General features: G+C 43.7%; 1 protein-coding gene across 2 annotated transcripts in view; it reads left to right on the plus strand.

The window, feature by feature from the left end:
- LOC132396488 (excitatory amino acid transporter 1-like) overlaps positions 1–15,438 on the plus strand; it is a 95,369-nt gene that overhangs the window by 66,967 nt on the left and 12,964 nt on the right. For both annotated transcript variants that reach the window (XM_059974032.1, XM_059974031.1), the window contains one exon: positions 14,972–15,166. In XM_059974032.1, the coding sequence (XP_059830015.1) occupies positions 14,972–15,166 (195 nt within the window). The remainder of the gene's footprint in view (positions 1–14,971; positions 15,167–15,438) is intronic.

Genomic DNA, 15,438 nt, shown 5'->3' on the forward strand with positions numbered 1-15,438 from the left:
TACTCCAAGTGCAGTCTCACGAGTGCCCTATAGAGCCTCACCATCACATCCATGGTTTTATATTCTATAACTCTCAAAATGAATGCCAACATTGCATTCGCCTTCTTCACCACCGACTCAACCTGGAGTTTAAACTCAAGGGTATCCTGCACGAGGACTCCCAAGTCCCATTGCATCTCAGAACTTTGAATTCTCTTCCCATTTAAATAATAGTCTGCCTGTTTATTTCTTCCACCAAAGTGCATGACCATATACTTTCCGACATTGTATTTCATTTGCCACTTCGTTGCCCATTCTCCCAATCTATCCAAGTCCCTCTGCAGACTCTCTGTTTCCTCAGCACTACTGGCCCCTCCACCTATCTTTGTATCATCAGCAAACTTAGCCACAAAGCCATCTATTCCATAATCCAAATCGTTGATATACAACGTAAAAAGAAGTGGCCCCAACATGTCCCCTGTGGAACACCACTGGTAACCAGCAGCCAACCAGAATGGGATCCCTTTATTCCCACTCTCTATTTCCTGCCAGTCAACCAACACTCTATCCATGTATGTAACTTTCCCATAATTCCATGGGCTCTTATCTTGTTTAGCAGCCTCATGTGCTGCACCTTGTCAAAGGCCTTCTGAAAATCCAAATACACAACATCCACTGCATCTCCCTTGTCTGGCCTACTTGTAATTTCCTCAAAATATTGCAACAGGTTTGTTAGGCAGGATTTTCCTTTAAGGAAACCATGCTGAGTTCTGCCTAACTGGTCATATGCCTCCAGGTATTCCATAACCTCATCCTTGACAATCGACTCCAACAACTTCCCAACCACCAATGTCAAGCTAACAGGTCTATAATTTCCTTTTTGCTTCCTTGTCCTCTTCTTAAATAGCGGAGTGACATTTGCAATCTTCCAGTCCTCCGAAACCATGCCCAGAATCTATTGACTTTTGAAGGATCATTGCTAATGCCTCCGCAATCTCCACAGCTACTTCCTTCAGAACACAAGGGTGCATTGCATCTGGTCTGGGAGGTTTATCTACCCTTATACTATTCAGCTTTCTGAGTACTTTCTCTGTCATAATTGTGACTGCACACACTTCTCTTACCTGACATCCTTGAGTGTCTGGTATACTGATGTCTTCCTCAGTGAAGACTGATGCAAAATACTCATTCAGTTCCTCTGTCATCGCCTTATCTCCCATTACAATTTCTCCAGCATCCTTTTCTATTGGTCCTATATCTACTTTCACCTGTCTTATACTCTTTATATACTTGAAAAAGATTTTAGTATCCTCTTTGATATTTGCTAGCTTCCTTTCATAGTTCATCTTTTCCCTCTTAATGACCTTCTTAGTTTCCTTTTGTAAGCTTTTAACAACTTCCCAATCCTCTGTCTTCCCACTAATTTTTGCTTTCTTGTATGCCCTCTGCTTTGCTTTTACTTTGGCTTTGACTTCTCTTGTCAGCCATGGTTGCATCCTTTTTCCATTCGAAAATTTCTTCTTTTTTGGAATATATCTGTCTTGCACCTTCCTCACTTCTCGCATAAACTCCAGCCACTGCTGCTCTGCCATCCTTCCCGCTAGTGTCCCTTTCCAGTCAATTTTGGCCAGTTCCTCTCTCATGCCACTGTAATTTCCTTTACTCCACTGAAATACCGACACATCAGATTTCGGCTTCTCTTTCTCAAATTTCACAGTGAACTCAATCATGTTGTGATCACTGCCTCCTAAGGGTTCCTTCACCTCAATCTTTCTAATCACCTCTGGTTCATTACACAATACCCAATCCAGTACAGCTGATCCCCTAGTGGGCTCAACAACAAGCTGTTCTAAAAAGCCATCTTGTAGACATTCGACAGATTCTCTCTCTTGAGGTCCAGTGCCAACCTGATTTTCCCAATTTATTCGCATGTTAAAATCCCCCACAATTATCATAACACTGCCCTTCTGGCAAGCCTTTTCTATTTCCTGTTGTAATTTGTAGTCCACATCACTGCAGCTGTTAGGAGGCTTGTAGATAACTGCCAACAGGGTCATTTTACCCCTGCGATTTCTTAGCTCAACCCATAAAGATTCTGCACCTTCCGATCCTATGTTACCTCTTTCTTTTTCAATCTTTTTATTAATATCAACATGATAAGATTAATACATAGTTATTGGGATTACAAAATTACAAAATTAAAATGAACATAAAAGGATACACAAGCAATAAGTACAATATAGTTAAGTCTTCCCAAATCATGAATGATACAACTATCATATAAAGAAAACAACAACAAAAAACTAGGTATATCATGTTGAAAAAAACAGAAAAGAGAAAAAAAAATTATTGCCCTAAGAAAAACTAATCTAACAAACTAACCACTAACTAATAGAGGGAGAAAAAAGGTAAAAAGGAAGGAAAAAAATGGGCTGGTTATAGTATCTATAAAAAGACAAAGAATCATCAGTGTCCCCAACTCCAATCCTCTCAACATACATATAATCAAAACCGGAAAAACAAATAGGATTGGAACAGGGTCAAATTACATCATGTGAAAATATTGAATAAATGGCCTCCAAGTCTTTTCAAATTTAATAGAAGGGTCATATATGACACTTCTAATTTTTTCCAAATTTAGACATAACATAGTTTGAGAAAACCAATGAAATATGGTAGGGGGTTTAATTTCTTTCCAATTCAACAAAATAGATCTTCTAGCCATTAATGTAAGGAATGCAATCATCTGACAAGCAGAAGATAAATTAATTGACTCTATCATTGGTAAACCAACAAAGATTGCAGTAATAGGATGAGGTTGTAAATCAATGTTCAATACCGTGGAAATAATATCGAAAATGTCTTTCCAATATTTTTTCAAAAGCGGACATGACCAAAACATATGAGTTAAAGAAGCTATCTCAGAATGACATCTGTCACATATAGGATTTATATGGAAATAAAAATGAGCCAATTTATCCTTGGGCATATGAGCCCTGTGCACTACTTTAAACTGTATCAATGATTGTTTAGCACATATAGAGGATAAATTAACTAATTGCAGAATTTTATCCCAATTCTCAATAGGGATAGTAAGGTTAAGTTCTCTTTCCCAATCATTTTTAATCTTATAAAAAGCCTCTGAATGTATTTTCATAATTATGTTGTAAACATTTGATATTACACCTTTCTGAAAAGGATTTAGTTCAAACTGGTTTTATTAAAAATTGCTATTTTTTCAATATTAGGAGATTATTGAATATTGTTTATACTCCTTCACGCAGTACCTCAGAATGTGTCATTTCATTAGATGCGGAGAAAGCATTTGATAGAGTTGAATGGCCATATTTATTTACTGTGCTTGAGAAGTTTAATTTTAGTCCGACATTTATATCCTGGATTAAATTGATATATCATACTCCAGTAGCCTTGGTTTTTACTAATAATCAAAGATCTTCCTTTTTTCATTTATTTCGGGGTACCAGACAAGGCTGTCCTCTTAGTCCATTATTATTTGATATTGCTCTGGAACCTTTGGCAATTGCTATTAGAGAATCACCTAACATTTTTGGCATTACTCGCTGGATAGATATACATAGGTTATCATTATATGCAGATGATTTGTTATTATACATTACTGATCCTGAGATATCCATTCCTGCAGTTATATCATTATTGGCTCAGTTTAGTAATTGTTCCGGGTATAAATTGAATCTTAGTAAGAGTGAATTGTTCCCCTTAAATAGACAGGTTCCAATTTATGGAAATTTACCTTTTAAATTAGTAAATGACTTTTTTATATACGGGGATTAAAATTACAAAAAATCATAAGGAGTTATTCAAGGTTAATTTTTTACCCTTAATTGATCAGATTAAATGTTTGTTTACTAAATGGTCACCATTGTCTTTATCTCTGATAGGTTGGATTAATGCTATTAAGATGATTATTTTACCCAAGTTCTTATATCAATGTAACCCCCTGGGTCGCCTCAGGCTGGCTCAGCTTGTTTCGTCTAGGGGAGCAGCCTTCGGCCCCGCCAAACTGGGTAATCAGCTGGTGTGGATACTGTGTGATGTCCCTGCCTCGCCCACAAACAGACAGTACACCATATGCGATTAAATGAGTACAATTTATAAAGGTTACTATAACTAAGTGATTAATAACGATACAGTATATATGAAGAGAAAATTAAAGAAAAGGCGCCAAACTTATCAAAGTCCAAACCACTTCATGCACAGCCGTTGGAGCTCAATTACTGAAGTCTTCTGGCCACCATTCGATCCCCTCTGAACTCCTCGACTCTCCAAACAGCTCAGGACCCTCCGAACTCCTCGACTCTCCAAACAGCTCAGGACCCTCCGAGTGGTCAACCAAGCACATCTAGCTTCATCCCCCCCCCCCTCGGAGAATCTCCCGGCCTTGGACCCCCCTTTGGGGTCCGATCCTCGCCCAGCTTAGAGCATTGCGTCCTCTCTCTCGACCCCCTCGCGCCGATCTCCCCAAAAGCCCGTCAACAAAAGCTTACAGACTCAAAAGAAAGAACATTAATCCCCATTTGGTTTACAAAGGAATACCATTCTCGTTATCAGTAAATTAGCATTCCTGCTAGTTAACAAAAAGAAACCCTTTCCCAACAGTAAAGAAAAAAGAAGAAACCCTCTTTATACTCTCCCTCCACCAAATAAAAGTCATGTCCTCATGACTACTAAATAACTCGCCACCTTTCCTGCCATCACACCGTAACCCAAGCACAAACAGTGACATCTCCTCCCCACACAGTAACCCTCACGCCCTGTTCCTCAGGTGCTACTTAGGCCAACTATCTGGGAGTTCCCTAACCCTTCTGAGGCCTCCGTACCCCCTCACCTAAACCCTTCAGGCTCGGACACAACTGGGGATACCTTGGGCCCACTACCAACTCCTCTCTCAACCTCTCACTCATGCCCCACACTGCACACAGCTAACCCTCCCCGCTACACCTGACTCAATGGGAGAAGGGCCAAAGGTCTCTTCCTCAATCGAGGGAAAGTCAGCAAAAGGCAGCATGTACCACACATCCAGCACATCATCCATCAAATCTGTATTCTTCCTCATTCCTGTGATCGGTAGCTGCTGTTTGATCTTCTCCAAACGGAAGCACGTGGCCTGCACTGCTCCCGCAGTCTCTTCAGCCTCCTGTTCAGTATTCACTGCACTTCTCTCCAGATTTTTCTTCCTCATGACTTCTTCCAGATCAACTTTCAGGTTTTGCACTTCATTTGAACTGTCAATGGTCATCTTCAGGTTCCCTTCAAGCTTCCGCTTCTCTCTTCTGAGATTCATCTGTAATTTCTTCACCTCCGCAAACTCCCCTCTCCGGGTTCTCAGTTTGCTATTACCCTCAGTCAGACAACTTTCTTCATTCTCTCCAACTTGTAAGTCTTCCGACTGGTTCCAGATCGCTTTCTCCAGTTTCTCCGTCTTCATTTCAAACTTGATTCCGTAGAGACAGTCACTCACGAGCTGCGACCTTCGCCAGCCCTGGCACGTGTCCAGAAAACACTTTAACTCGGTAGTTCTCAGTTGCTCCTGCAACGACCTCACTTCATATTCTCCTGAGGCAAATCCAAATACCAAGAGATCATCCACATACACCAAAACTCCAAACGCCTCCATATCCCCTATGGTCTTCCACCTGCCCCGCAGGAAGGTTGCAAGGGCTCCAGATATGCCCTGTGGCATCTTTTCGGACCCGAAGACTCCTAGTGAATTTATAACGGCTGTCTTCTCCTTGTCGGCCTCACTCATCGGGATCTGGCAACATCCACTCCTCAGATCCAGCACCTTAAACCACATCGCACCATTCAGACAGGTCATCGCCTCTCCAGCCCTCAGGGCCATATTCTGGTCACTGACAGTGTGCCTCTTCAACGCAATACAATCCACACACATGCTGCCTACGTCTTCCACGGCTTCAGGGGCCAGTCGCCGCAACCTCTCTCTCTCCGAGGTGTCTTCAGCAGTCAACTCCCCTCTCTCGTGGTATTTCACAGCGTCCACTAAGAGGGTCTCACCCTCAGATACTTCCCCCAGGCCGTACCACCACTGGCTCTTGTTTGAATTCGGTATCAGCCCAATGCTGCTACACACGTCCGCACAAGCAGCTCGAAACTCTGGGTGCATCGACAATGCCTCCAAACAACGCTCACCCGCCTCCTCCGGGCAGGCCCCCAAGTGCACCAGCAGGATATTGGTTCTCTCTAGAACAGAAACGCTGCCTGTCTCAACAGGGTCCGGACACATCAGCATTAACGATTCATGAACCTCAGTCTCCTCCACATTTGCCTCTAAGAACTCCATTTTCACTGACCAACAACTGTCGTCTGGATAATCACCGGCACTGGTACCCCGAATCTCCAGAGTCCTCAATGTCGTCAAGGGTAAATGCTTCCAATAACGGTTATGAAACAAACTGTACAGCAACTTAACCGGCGCCCCGGTGCCGAGGATGGCTTTAACTTGACTTCCATCCATCCGTAACAACACCTGTGCGCGTGGCCCCTCTAAACCTTCAGGAATAGAGTCTGCTCCTTTCGGGATTTCCTTGGTACATTGCTGGGAACGTGCTCCCCCAGAGACCCCAAGCCGTTCCCCCACTGGGCCTCCTCTAAGTTTCCCGACACCTCTCGAATCAACGGAACAACTGATCCCCTTGACAGATCCCCTTGGCACCACAAGCAATTTATCTGCCCCCCTAGGCAAAAAGGGATACCCTAAAAACTTCCCACCAATCTCCTGCCATGGGTATGATAAGCCCCCCAGCTGCGGCATTTGACTTCCAGTCGAACCACACGCATTTTCCCACACTTTCCCAGAACCGGCAGCGGTCACTTCGAGGTAATTGCGCCTGACAGTTCTAACAAAGTCACCAGCCCGCCTACTCAAACTTTCAACTCGTCCCTGTCGCTTTTCCTCAGCCAGGTACTGCCACTCACCCAATAACTGAGGGGTCCGTTCCGCCCACGCTTCCGCCCCTTTAGGGCTGGACATTATTAGGGGTCTAGGGGTATGATTCTCGCTTGGGGTGCGAGAGGTCCCGGGTTCAAATCCCGGACGAACCCCCACAATGTAACCCCCTGGGTCGCCTCAGGCTGGCTCAGCTCGTTTCGTCTAAGGGAGCAGTCTTCGGCCCCGCCAAACTGGGTAATCAGCTGGTGTGGATACTGTGTGATGTCCCCACCTCGCCCACAAACAGACAGTACACCATATGTGATTAAATGAGTACAATTTATAAAGGTTACTATAACTAAGTGATTAATAATGATACAGTATATATGAAGAGAAAATTAAAGAAAAGGCGCCAAACTTATCAAAGTCCAAACCACTTCGTGCACAGCCGTTGGAGCTCAATTACTGAAGTCTTCTGGCCACCATTCGATCCCCTCCGAACTCCTCGACTCTCCAAACAGCTCAGGACCCTCCGAACTCCTCGACTCTCCAAACAGCTCAGGACCCTCCGAACTCCTCGACTCTCCAAACAGCTCAGGACCCTCCGAGTGGTCAACCAAGCACATCTAGCTTCATCCCCCCCCCCTCGGAGAATCTCCCGGCCTCGGACCCCCCTTTGGGGTCCGATCCTCGCCCAGCTTAGAGCATTGCGTCCTCTCTCTCGACCCCCTCGCGCCGATCTCCCCAAAAGCCCGTCAACAAAAGCTTACAGACTCAGAAGAAAGAACATTAATCCCCATTTGGTTTACAAAGGAATACCATTCTCGTTATCAGTAAATTAGCATTCCTGCTAGTTAACAAAAAGAAACCCTTTCCCAACAGTAACAAAGAAAAAAGAAGAAACCCCCTTTACATATATTTCAAGCGGTACCAATTTTTATTCCAAAATCCTTTTTTGACAATGTTGATTCAAAAATTTCTTCATATATATGGCAGAATAAAAATGCTAGATTAGGTAAAAGATACTTACAGAAGTCAAAGAAGGAAGGTGGATTGGCATTGCCTAATTTTAGATTTTTTTATTGGGCAATTAATATTCGATATTTGAATTGTTGTTTAAGGGATTTGGATTTATGTCCTAGCTCTCATTGGGTAAATCTGGAAACTAAATCTGTACAAGGATTTTCATCAGGTTCTATTTTAGGGACTTCTCTTCCCTTTGCTCTTTCTAAATTACATAAACGAATTGACAATCCGATAGTCAAACACACTTTACGTATATGGTTTCAATTTCAGAAATTTTTTGGGTTGAATCAGTTTGTTTCAGCAATTCCTATTGTATCCAATTTCTATTTTCATCCCTCTATTATGGACCAAGCTTATTTAGTTTGGAAGACTAAAGGTATACTATGATTTTCTGATTTATTTTTGGATAATTGTTTTATGTCTTTTGAACAATTATCTAATAAATATAATTTGCCTAGATCTCTTTTTTTTTAGATATTTACAGATTAGGAATTTTTTAAACACTGTAATTCCTACCTTTCCAAATCTTGTTTCTTCGGGTATTTTGGAGAAATTGTTAGAACTAAATGTCACCTCTTTCTAATGATTTAATATCATTTTTTACCAATAAAGCCACACCACTCCCTCTACCTACCTGCCTATCCTTCTGATACACCATGTATCCTTGGATGTTCAGCTCCCAGAGACATGCATCCTTTAGCCATGTCTCAGTGATGGCTACAATATCATACCTGCCAATCTGTAGCTGTCCGACAAGATCATCCACCTTATTCCTTGTGCTGCGTGCATTTAAATATAACACCTTAAGTCCAGTATTTGGTACATTTTGCTTTGATTACATTGCAACTCATTCCAATGGCTGCAAATTTGCCCCATCACCAGCCGGTCCTCCCTGACATCTTTACTGCTCACTATCTTAAGATTTATTTTTGTTTTCCCCCTCCTCCGCTCCATCATTCTGGTTCCCATCCCCCTGCCAAATTAGTTTAAACCCTCCCTAACAGCTCTATTAAACCTTCCCACTAGGATATTGGTCCCCTTCGGGTTCAGGTGTAACCCGTCCTTTTTGAACAGGTCATTCTTCCCCCGGAAGAGATCCCAATGATCCAAGAATCTGAAGCCCTGCCCCCTGCACCTGTCTCTCAGCCACGCATTCATCTGCCTGATCCTACTATTCTTGCCCTCGCTAGCACCTGGCACAGGTAGCAATCCTGAGATTACTACCCTGGAGGTCCTGCTTCTCAGCTTCCTTCCTAACTCCTGGAAATCTCTCTTCAGGACCTCCTCCCTTTTCCTCTCTATGTCATTGGTACCAACATGTACCAAGACAGCTGGCTGCTCACCATCCCCCTTCAGAACATTCTGGACCCAATCCGAGACATCCCGTACCCTGGCACCTGGGAGGCAGCACACCATGCAGGTACCTCTATCAGGCTCACAGAATCTCCTGTTTGTTCCTCTGACTATGGAATCCCCTATGACTACCGCATTCCTCTTCTCCCTCCCTCCCTCCTGCACAACAGCGCCAGGCTCAGTGCCAGAGACCCGGTCACTGTGGCCATCCCCTGTCAAGTCATCTCCCTGAACAGCATCCAAAGCGATATACTTGTTGCTGAGGGGGGCAGCCACAGGGGTGCTCTCCACTATCCGGGCATTGCCCCTCCCTCTCCTGACAGTTACCCAGTTTTCTGATCCCTGTAGCCTAGGGATGCCTACTCCCCTGTAGCTCCTGTCTATCACCTCTTCACTTTCCCTAATAAGCAGGTCATCAAGCTGCAGCTCCAGATCCCTAACACGGTCTCCGAGGAGCTGCATCTCGGTTCACCTGGCACAGATGTGGCCATCAGGGAGGCTGGAGGTCTCCCAGGATTCCCACATCTGACACCCTGAACAAAGCACTAACCCTGCAGACATGCTACCTAATTCTACAGGAACGAAATGAGGAAAAATAAGTCTACTCACCCACTTACCTCACCAAACACAGAAACTTTTTAAACTGTTAGCTCGTACCATTACCTGTGTGAGCCCTGCTGTTCCTCTGTCTGTCCGGGCTGATCCACCAAGGTGGAAAAGAGAGATGGTGCCTCGGCCTCGCCTCTTCCCGTTACCGCCTAAGCCCATTGAGCCAAAGCTCTACACTCTGCTGCCCGCTGTATAGGGTGGTCTTCTTTTTAAACTCTCCGTGCTCTGGTGTCTATGTCATGCACCTGTGCTGTCTCGCCCTTCTTGTACTCGAAGAAGTTTTTTTAAAAAACTGCCTTCCTTCAGAATTCAGCTCACGCCGCCCCTCTTGTCCCGATTCAAAAAACAACCGTTGGAAGTCCCCTTCCTTTTTAAACTCTCCACGCTATGCTGTCTATGTCACACACCTGCGCAGTCTCACCCTTCTTGTACTCGAAGAAGTTTTTTTAAAAAACTACCTTCATTCAGAATTCAGCTCACGCTGCCCCTCTTGTCCCGATTCAAAAAACAACAGTGTCCCTGAAATGTGTAGCATCCTCCAGGTGAGATGTGTCCCTGAAATGTGTAGCATCCTCCAGGTGAGATGTGTCTCTGAAATGTGTAACATCCTCCAGGTGAGATGTGTCTCTGAAAAGTGTAACATCCTCCAGGTGAGATGTGTCTCTGAAATGTGTAGCATCCTCCAGGTGAGATGTGTCTCTGAAATGTGTAACATCCTCCAGGTGAGATGTGTCTCTGAAATGTGTAACATCCTCCAGGTGAGATGTGTCTCTGAAAAGTGTAACATCCTCCAGGTGAGATGTGTCTCTGAAATGTGTAGCATCCTCCAGGTGAGATGTGTCTCTGAAATGTGTAACATCCTCCAGGTGAGATGTGTCTCTGAAATGTGTAACATCCTCCAGGTGAGATGTGTCTCTGAAAAGTGTAACATCCTCCAGGTGAGATGTGTCTCTGAAAAGTGTAGCATCCTCCAGGTGAGATGTGTCTCTGAAATGTGTAGCATCCTCCAGGTGAGATGTGTCTCTGAAATGTGTAACATCCTCCAGGTGAGATGTGTCTCTGAAAAGTGTAGCATCCTCCAGGTGAGATGTGTCCCTGAAAAGTGTAACATCCTCCAGGTGAGATGTGTCTCTGAAAAGTGTAGCATCCTCCAGGTGAGATGTGTCTCTGAAATGTGTAGCATCCTCCAGGTGAGATGTGTCTCTGAAATGTGTAGCATCCTCCAGGTGAGATGTGTCTCTGAAAAGTGTAGCATCCTCCAGGTGACACTATAGAGTCTCAGTGGGTGAACCTTCGGAACAGGAAGGGGTCAATAATTTTACTGGGTGTTTTTTATAGGCCACCCAATAGTAACAGGGATATTGAGGAGCAGATAGGGAAAGATCCTGGAAAGGTTTAATAATAGCAGAGTTGTCGTGATGGGAGATATTAATTTCCCCAAGTATTGATTGGCATCTCCTTAAGTCAAGGGGTTTAGATGGGGTGGAGTTTGTTAGGTGTGTTCAGGAAGGTTTCTTGACACAATATGCAGATAAGCATATTTGCATACTTCATTTGGTATTGGGAAATAAACCTGGTCAGGTGTCAGATCTCTCAGTGGGAGAGCATTTTGGAGATAGTGATCATAATTCTGTCTCCTTTACAATAGCATTGGAGAGAGATAGGAACAGACAAGTTAGAAAAGTGATTAACTGGAGCAAGGGGAATTAGGAGGCTATCAGGCAGGAAATTGGAAGCTTATACTGGAAACAGATGTTGTCCGGGAAAAGTACGGAAGAAATGTGAGGCAAATGTTCAGTGGATATTTGTGTGGAGTTCTGTATAGATACGTTCCAATGAGACAGGGAAGTTATGGTAGGGTACAGGAACCATGGTGTATAAAGGCTGTAATAAATCTAGTCAAGAAAAAAAGAAAAACTTATAAAAGGTTCAAGAGCTAGGTAATGTTAGAGATCTAGAAGATTATAAGGCTAATAGGAAGGAGCTTAAGAAGGAAATTAGGAGAGCCAGAAGGGGCCATGAGAAGGCCTTGGTGGGCAGGATTAAGGAAAACCCCAAGGCATTCTACAAGTATGTGAAGAGCAAGAGGATAAGATGTGAAAGAATAGGACCAAACAAGTGTGACAGTGGAAAAGTGTGTATGGAATGGGAGGAAATAGCAGAGGTACTTAATGAACACTTCAGTATTCACTATGGAAAAGGGTCTTGGTGATTGTAGTGATGACTAGCAGCAGACTGAAAAGCTTGGGCATGTAGATATTAAGAAAGAGGATGTGCTGGAGCTTTTGGAATGCATCAAGTTGGATAAGACACTGGGACTGGATGAGATGTACCCCAGGCTACCGTGGGAGGCGAGGGAGCAGATTACTGAACCTCTGGCAATGATCTTTGCATCATCAATGGGGACAGGAGAGGTTCCGGTGGATTGGAGGTTAGCGGATATTGTTCCTTTATTCAAGAAAGGGAGTAGAGATAGCCCATGAAATTATAGAGCAGTAAGTCTTACCTCAGTGGTTGCTAAGTTGATGGAGAAGATCTTGAGAGGCAGGATTTATGAACATTTGGAGAGGTATAATATGATTAGGAGTAGTCAGCATGGCTTTGTCAAGGGCAGGTCGTGCCTTATGAGTCTGATTGAATTTTTTGAGGATGTAACTAAAGGCATTGATGAAAGAAGAGCAGTAGATGTAGTGTATATGGATTTCAGCAAGGCATTTGATAAGGTACCCCATGCAAGGCTTATTGAGAAAGTGAGAAGGCATGGGATCCAAAGGGACATTGCTTTGTGGATCCAGAAGTGACTTGCCCACAGAAGGCAAAGAGTAGTTGTAGACGGGTCATATTCTGCATGGAGTTCGGTGACCAGTGGGGTGCCTCAGGGATCTGTTCTGGGAGCCTTACTCTTTGTGATTTTTATAAATGACCTGGATGAGGAAGTGAAGGGATGGGTTAGTAAGTTTGCTGATGACACAGAGGTTGGAGGTGTTGTGGATAGTAGTCAGTTCCAATTGGCAACATCTACCCCAGAAAACAGCATCCACCACCACCCAGGCCATGCTCTGTTCTCATTGCTGACATCGGGAAGAAGGTACAGGAGCCTCAGGACCTACATCATCAGGTTCAGGAACAGATAATTACTCCTCAACCATCAGGCTCTTGAACCAAAGGAGATAACTTCATTCAGCTTGCCTCATCATTGAAATGTTCCTACAGCCACTTTCAAGGACTCTTGATCTCATGTTTCCAATATTAATTTCTTATGTATTTATTATTACTTCTTTCATTTTGTATTTGCATAGTTTGTTGTCTTTTGCACACTGGTTGTATGCCCAGTTGGTGCTGTCTTTCATTGATTCTTTTATGGTAATTATTCTATTGCGGATTTATTGAGTATGCCTGCAAGAAAATTAATCTCAGAGGTAGTATATGGTATTTGATAATAAATATACTTTGAACTTTCCACTGACAGGAGAAGGGAAAAGGTGGTTTATTGGTGCTTGGAAACCAGTTGCTTCAGTCAGATGGAGCTCGTCAGCTGTGGTTGGCAGCTCTTCTTGGGAGAAGGAAAGCAATGATCTTAAACCTTCACTGCCTTACATCTGTACTCACTCATGGAGGAGCCTTTGGGAGTAAAACTGAGGAAAGCTCTGGAGCTGGAGTCCCTAAGGCAGTCCAACACTGAGTTCAATGCTGACTGACAACTCCTATGACACTGCTGGTACCAAACTGTATTGGCGGTCTCTGCCATTCTTTTGGATTCATAAGCTGCATGGAGAGGGGGAGCCTGCTGTATAGGCAACTGTTTGTTCTCCAGATCACACTGTCCTGGCTTGTGTATCACATAGGTAGTTAGGACACAACATTCCTTGTCAACCCCGAACAACAGAAGGGCCTAATAGATGTAGTTTATGTGGACTGCATAAAGTTCCACATGGTAGACTACATGGAGAGCTATCAAATTGGATGTGCAATTGATTTGATGGTAGGAAGTAGGCAGTAATGGTGGAAGTTTGCTTTTCATACTGGAGGACCATTGATGGCATTAATAATGAAAATGGTTATCAGAATTTTACAGAGGGATCTTGATCAGCTGGGTAAGTGGGCTGAGAAATGACAAATGAGTTTAATTTGGATAAATGTGCAATGTTATGTTTTGGGAGGACAAATGAGGTTTGGCTTTCACAATGAACAGTAGGTCCCTGGGGAGTGCTGTAATCAGACAGACCTACAAGTACAGGTACATGGATCCCTACAAGTGGCATCACAGGTAGACAGGGTGGTGGAAGGCTTTTGGCCTTCATTAGTCAAGGTATTGATATATTTCAGTTTTACAAGACTTTAGTGAAGCCAGATTTGGAATATTTGCTCAGTTTAGATCACTCTGCTATAGGGAAGATGGCATTAACCTGGGAAGACTGCAGAGCAGATCTACAACAATGTTGTCAAGGCTCAAGGGCCTGAATTATGAAGAGATATATATATAAAATCATATCTCTCTGATGATAAAGTGAGGGAACTGGTGAGAGTGAGGGGAGAGGGAGGTCACTGGGTGAAGGATCGAAGAAGATATAGTGAGAAGGAAGGGAGGGGATTGAGGAGGGATTGATGGAGCATGTAGTGGGGAGGGGATTCGTGAGGGATTAAGGAGGATGGAGTGAGGAGGGAGGGATGGTGGTTGAGGTGAGGAGGAGGAAGGAAATTGTTGAAGGATTGAGGAGGATGGAGTGTCATGATATTCTGCTATACCATTTGGGAACAGCCGCAGTAATACAAGGGAACAATGCAGGTCACAGAGCAACACATAGAGCATTGTACATTGGAGAGCACACAGTATGTTCCTCAATTATGCTGCACTTATACTTAGCGCATCTAAATCCTGTATTCCTCAGTTACAACACCTAACCATCTAACTGTATTAGAGACCCGAAAGAAAATGTGTGTGTCCATGTGTGCTTATGTATGTGTGTGTGTATGCATTTGCATTTGTAGAAGGGTGTAAACTGCTAGTGATCAGTGGTTGAGTATGGCAGTGAACTGCATTGCTGGCCTGACATTGACGTGCTAATACCCCTGCAGCTCCGCCACTCTGCCTATCACATTTCAGTGTCTGGAGGACAAGATTGGTCTGGACAAACGAGTCACCAGATTTGTGTTGCCAGTGGGAGCCACGATTAACATGGATGGCACTGCCCTCTACGAGGCTCTTGCTGCTATATTCATCGCACAGGTTAACAACTTCGACCTCAACTTTGGGCAAATCCTCACCATCAGGTAACAGACAATTCCTCAGATAATGAAGTTTACTCAGTCCGGAAATTCCAACTTGGTGATTGAACAATAGGTTCAGAGGCCTCCTCCTGTGGTGTGTCTTTGAGTGTCTGTAGGAAGCAGTGATGTGGGGAGGGATAAAGAATGGCAACTTGAAATTGATTGTTTTTACCATCATACATTTGCAGATAGACTACAAGACATAGGAACAGAATTAGGCCATTTGGCCCATTGAGTCTGCTCTGCCACTCAATCATGGCTGATCCTTTTTTCCA

The sequence above is a fragment of the Hypanus sabinus genome, chromosome 7 (genome assembly GCF_030144855.1).
Source record: "Hypanus sabinus isolate sHypSab1 chromosome 7, sHypSab1.hap1, whole genome shotgun sequence".
Taxonomy (NCBI): Eukaryota; Metazoa; Chordata; class Chondrichthyes; order Myliobatiformes; family Dasyatidae; genus Hypanus; species Hypanus sabinus.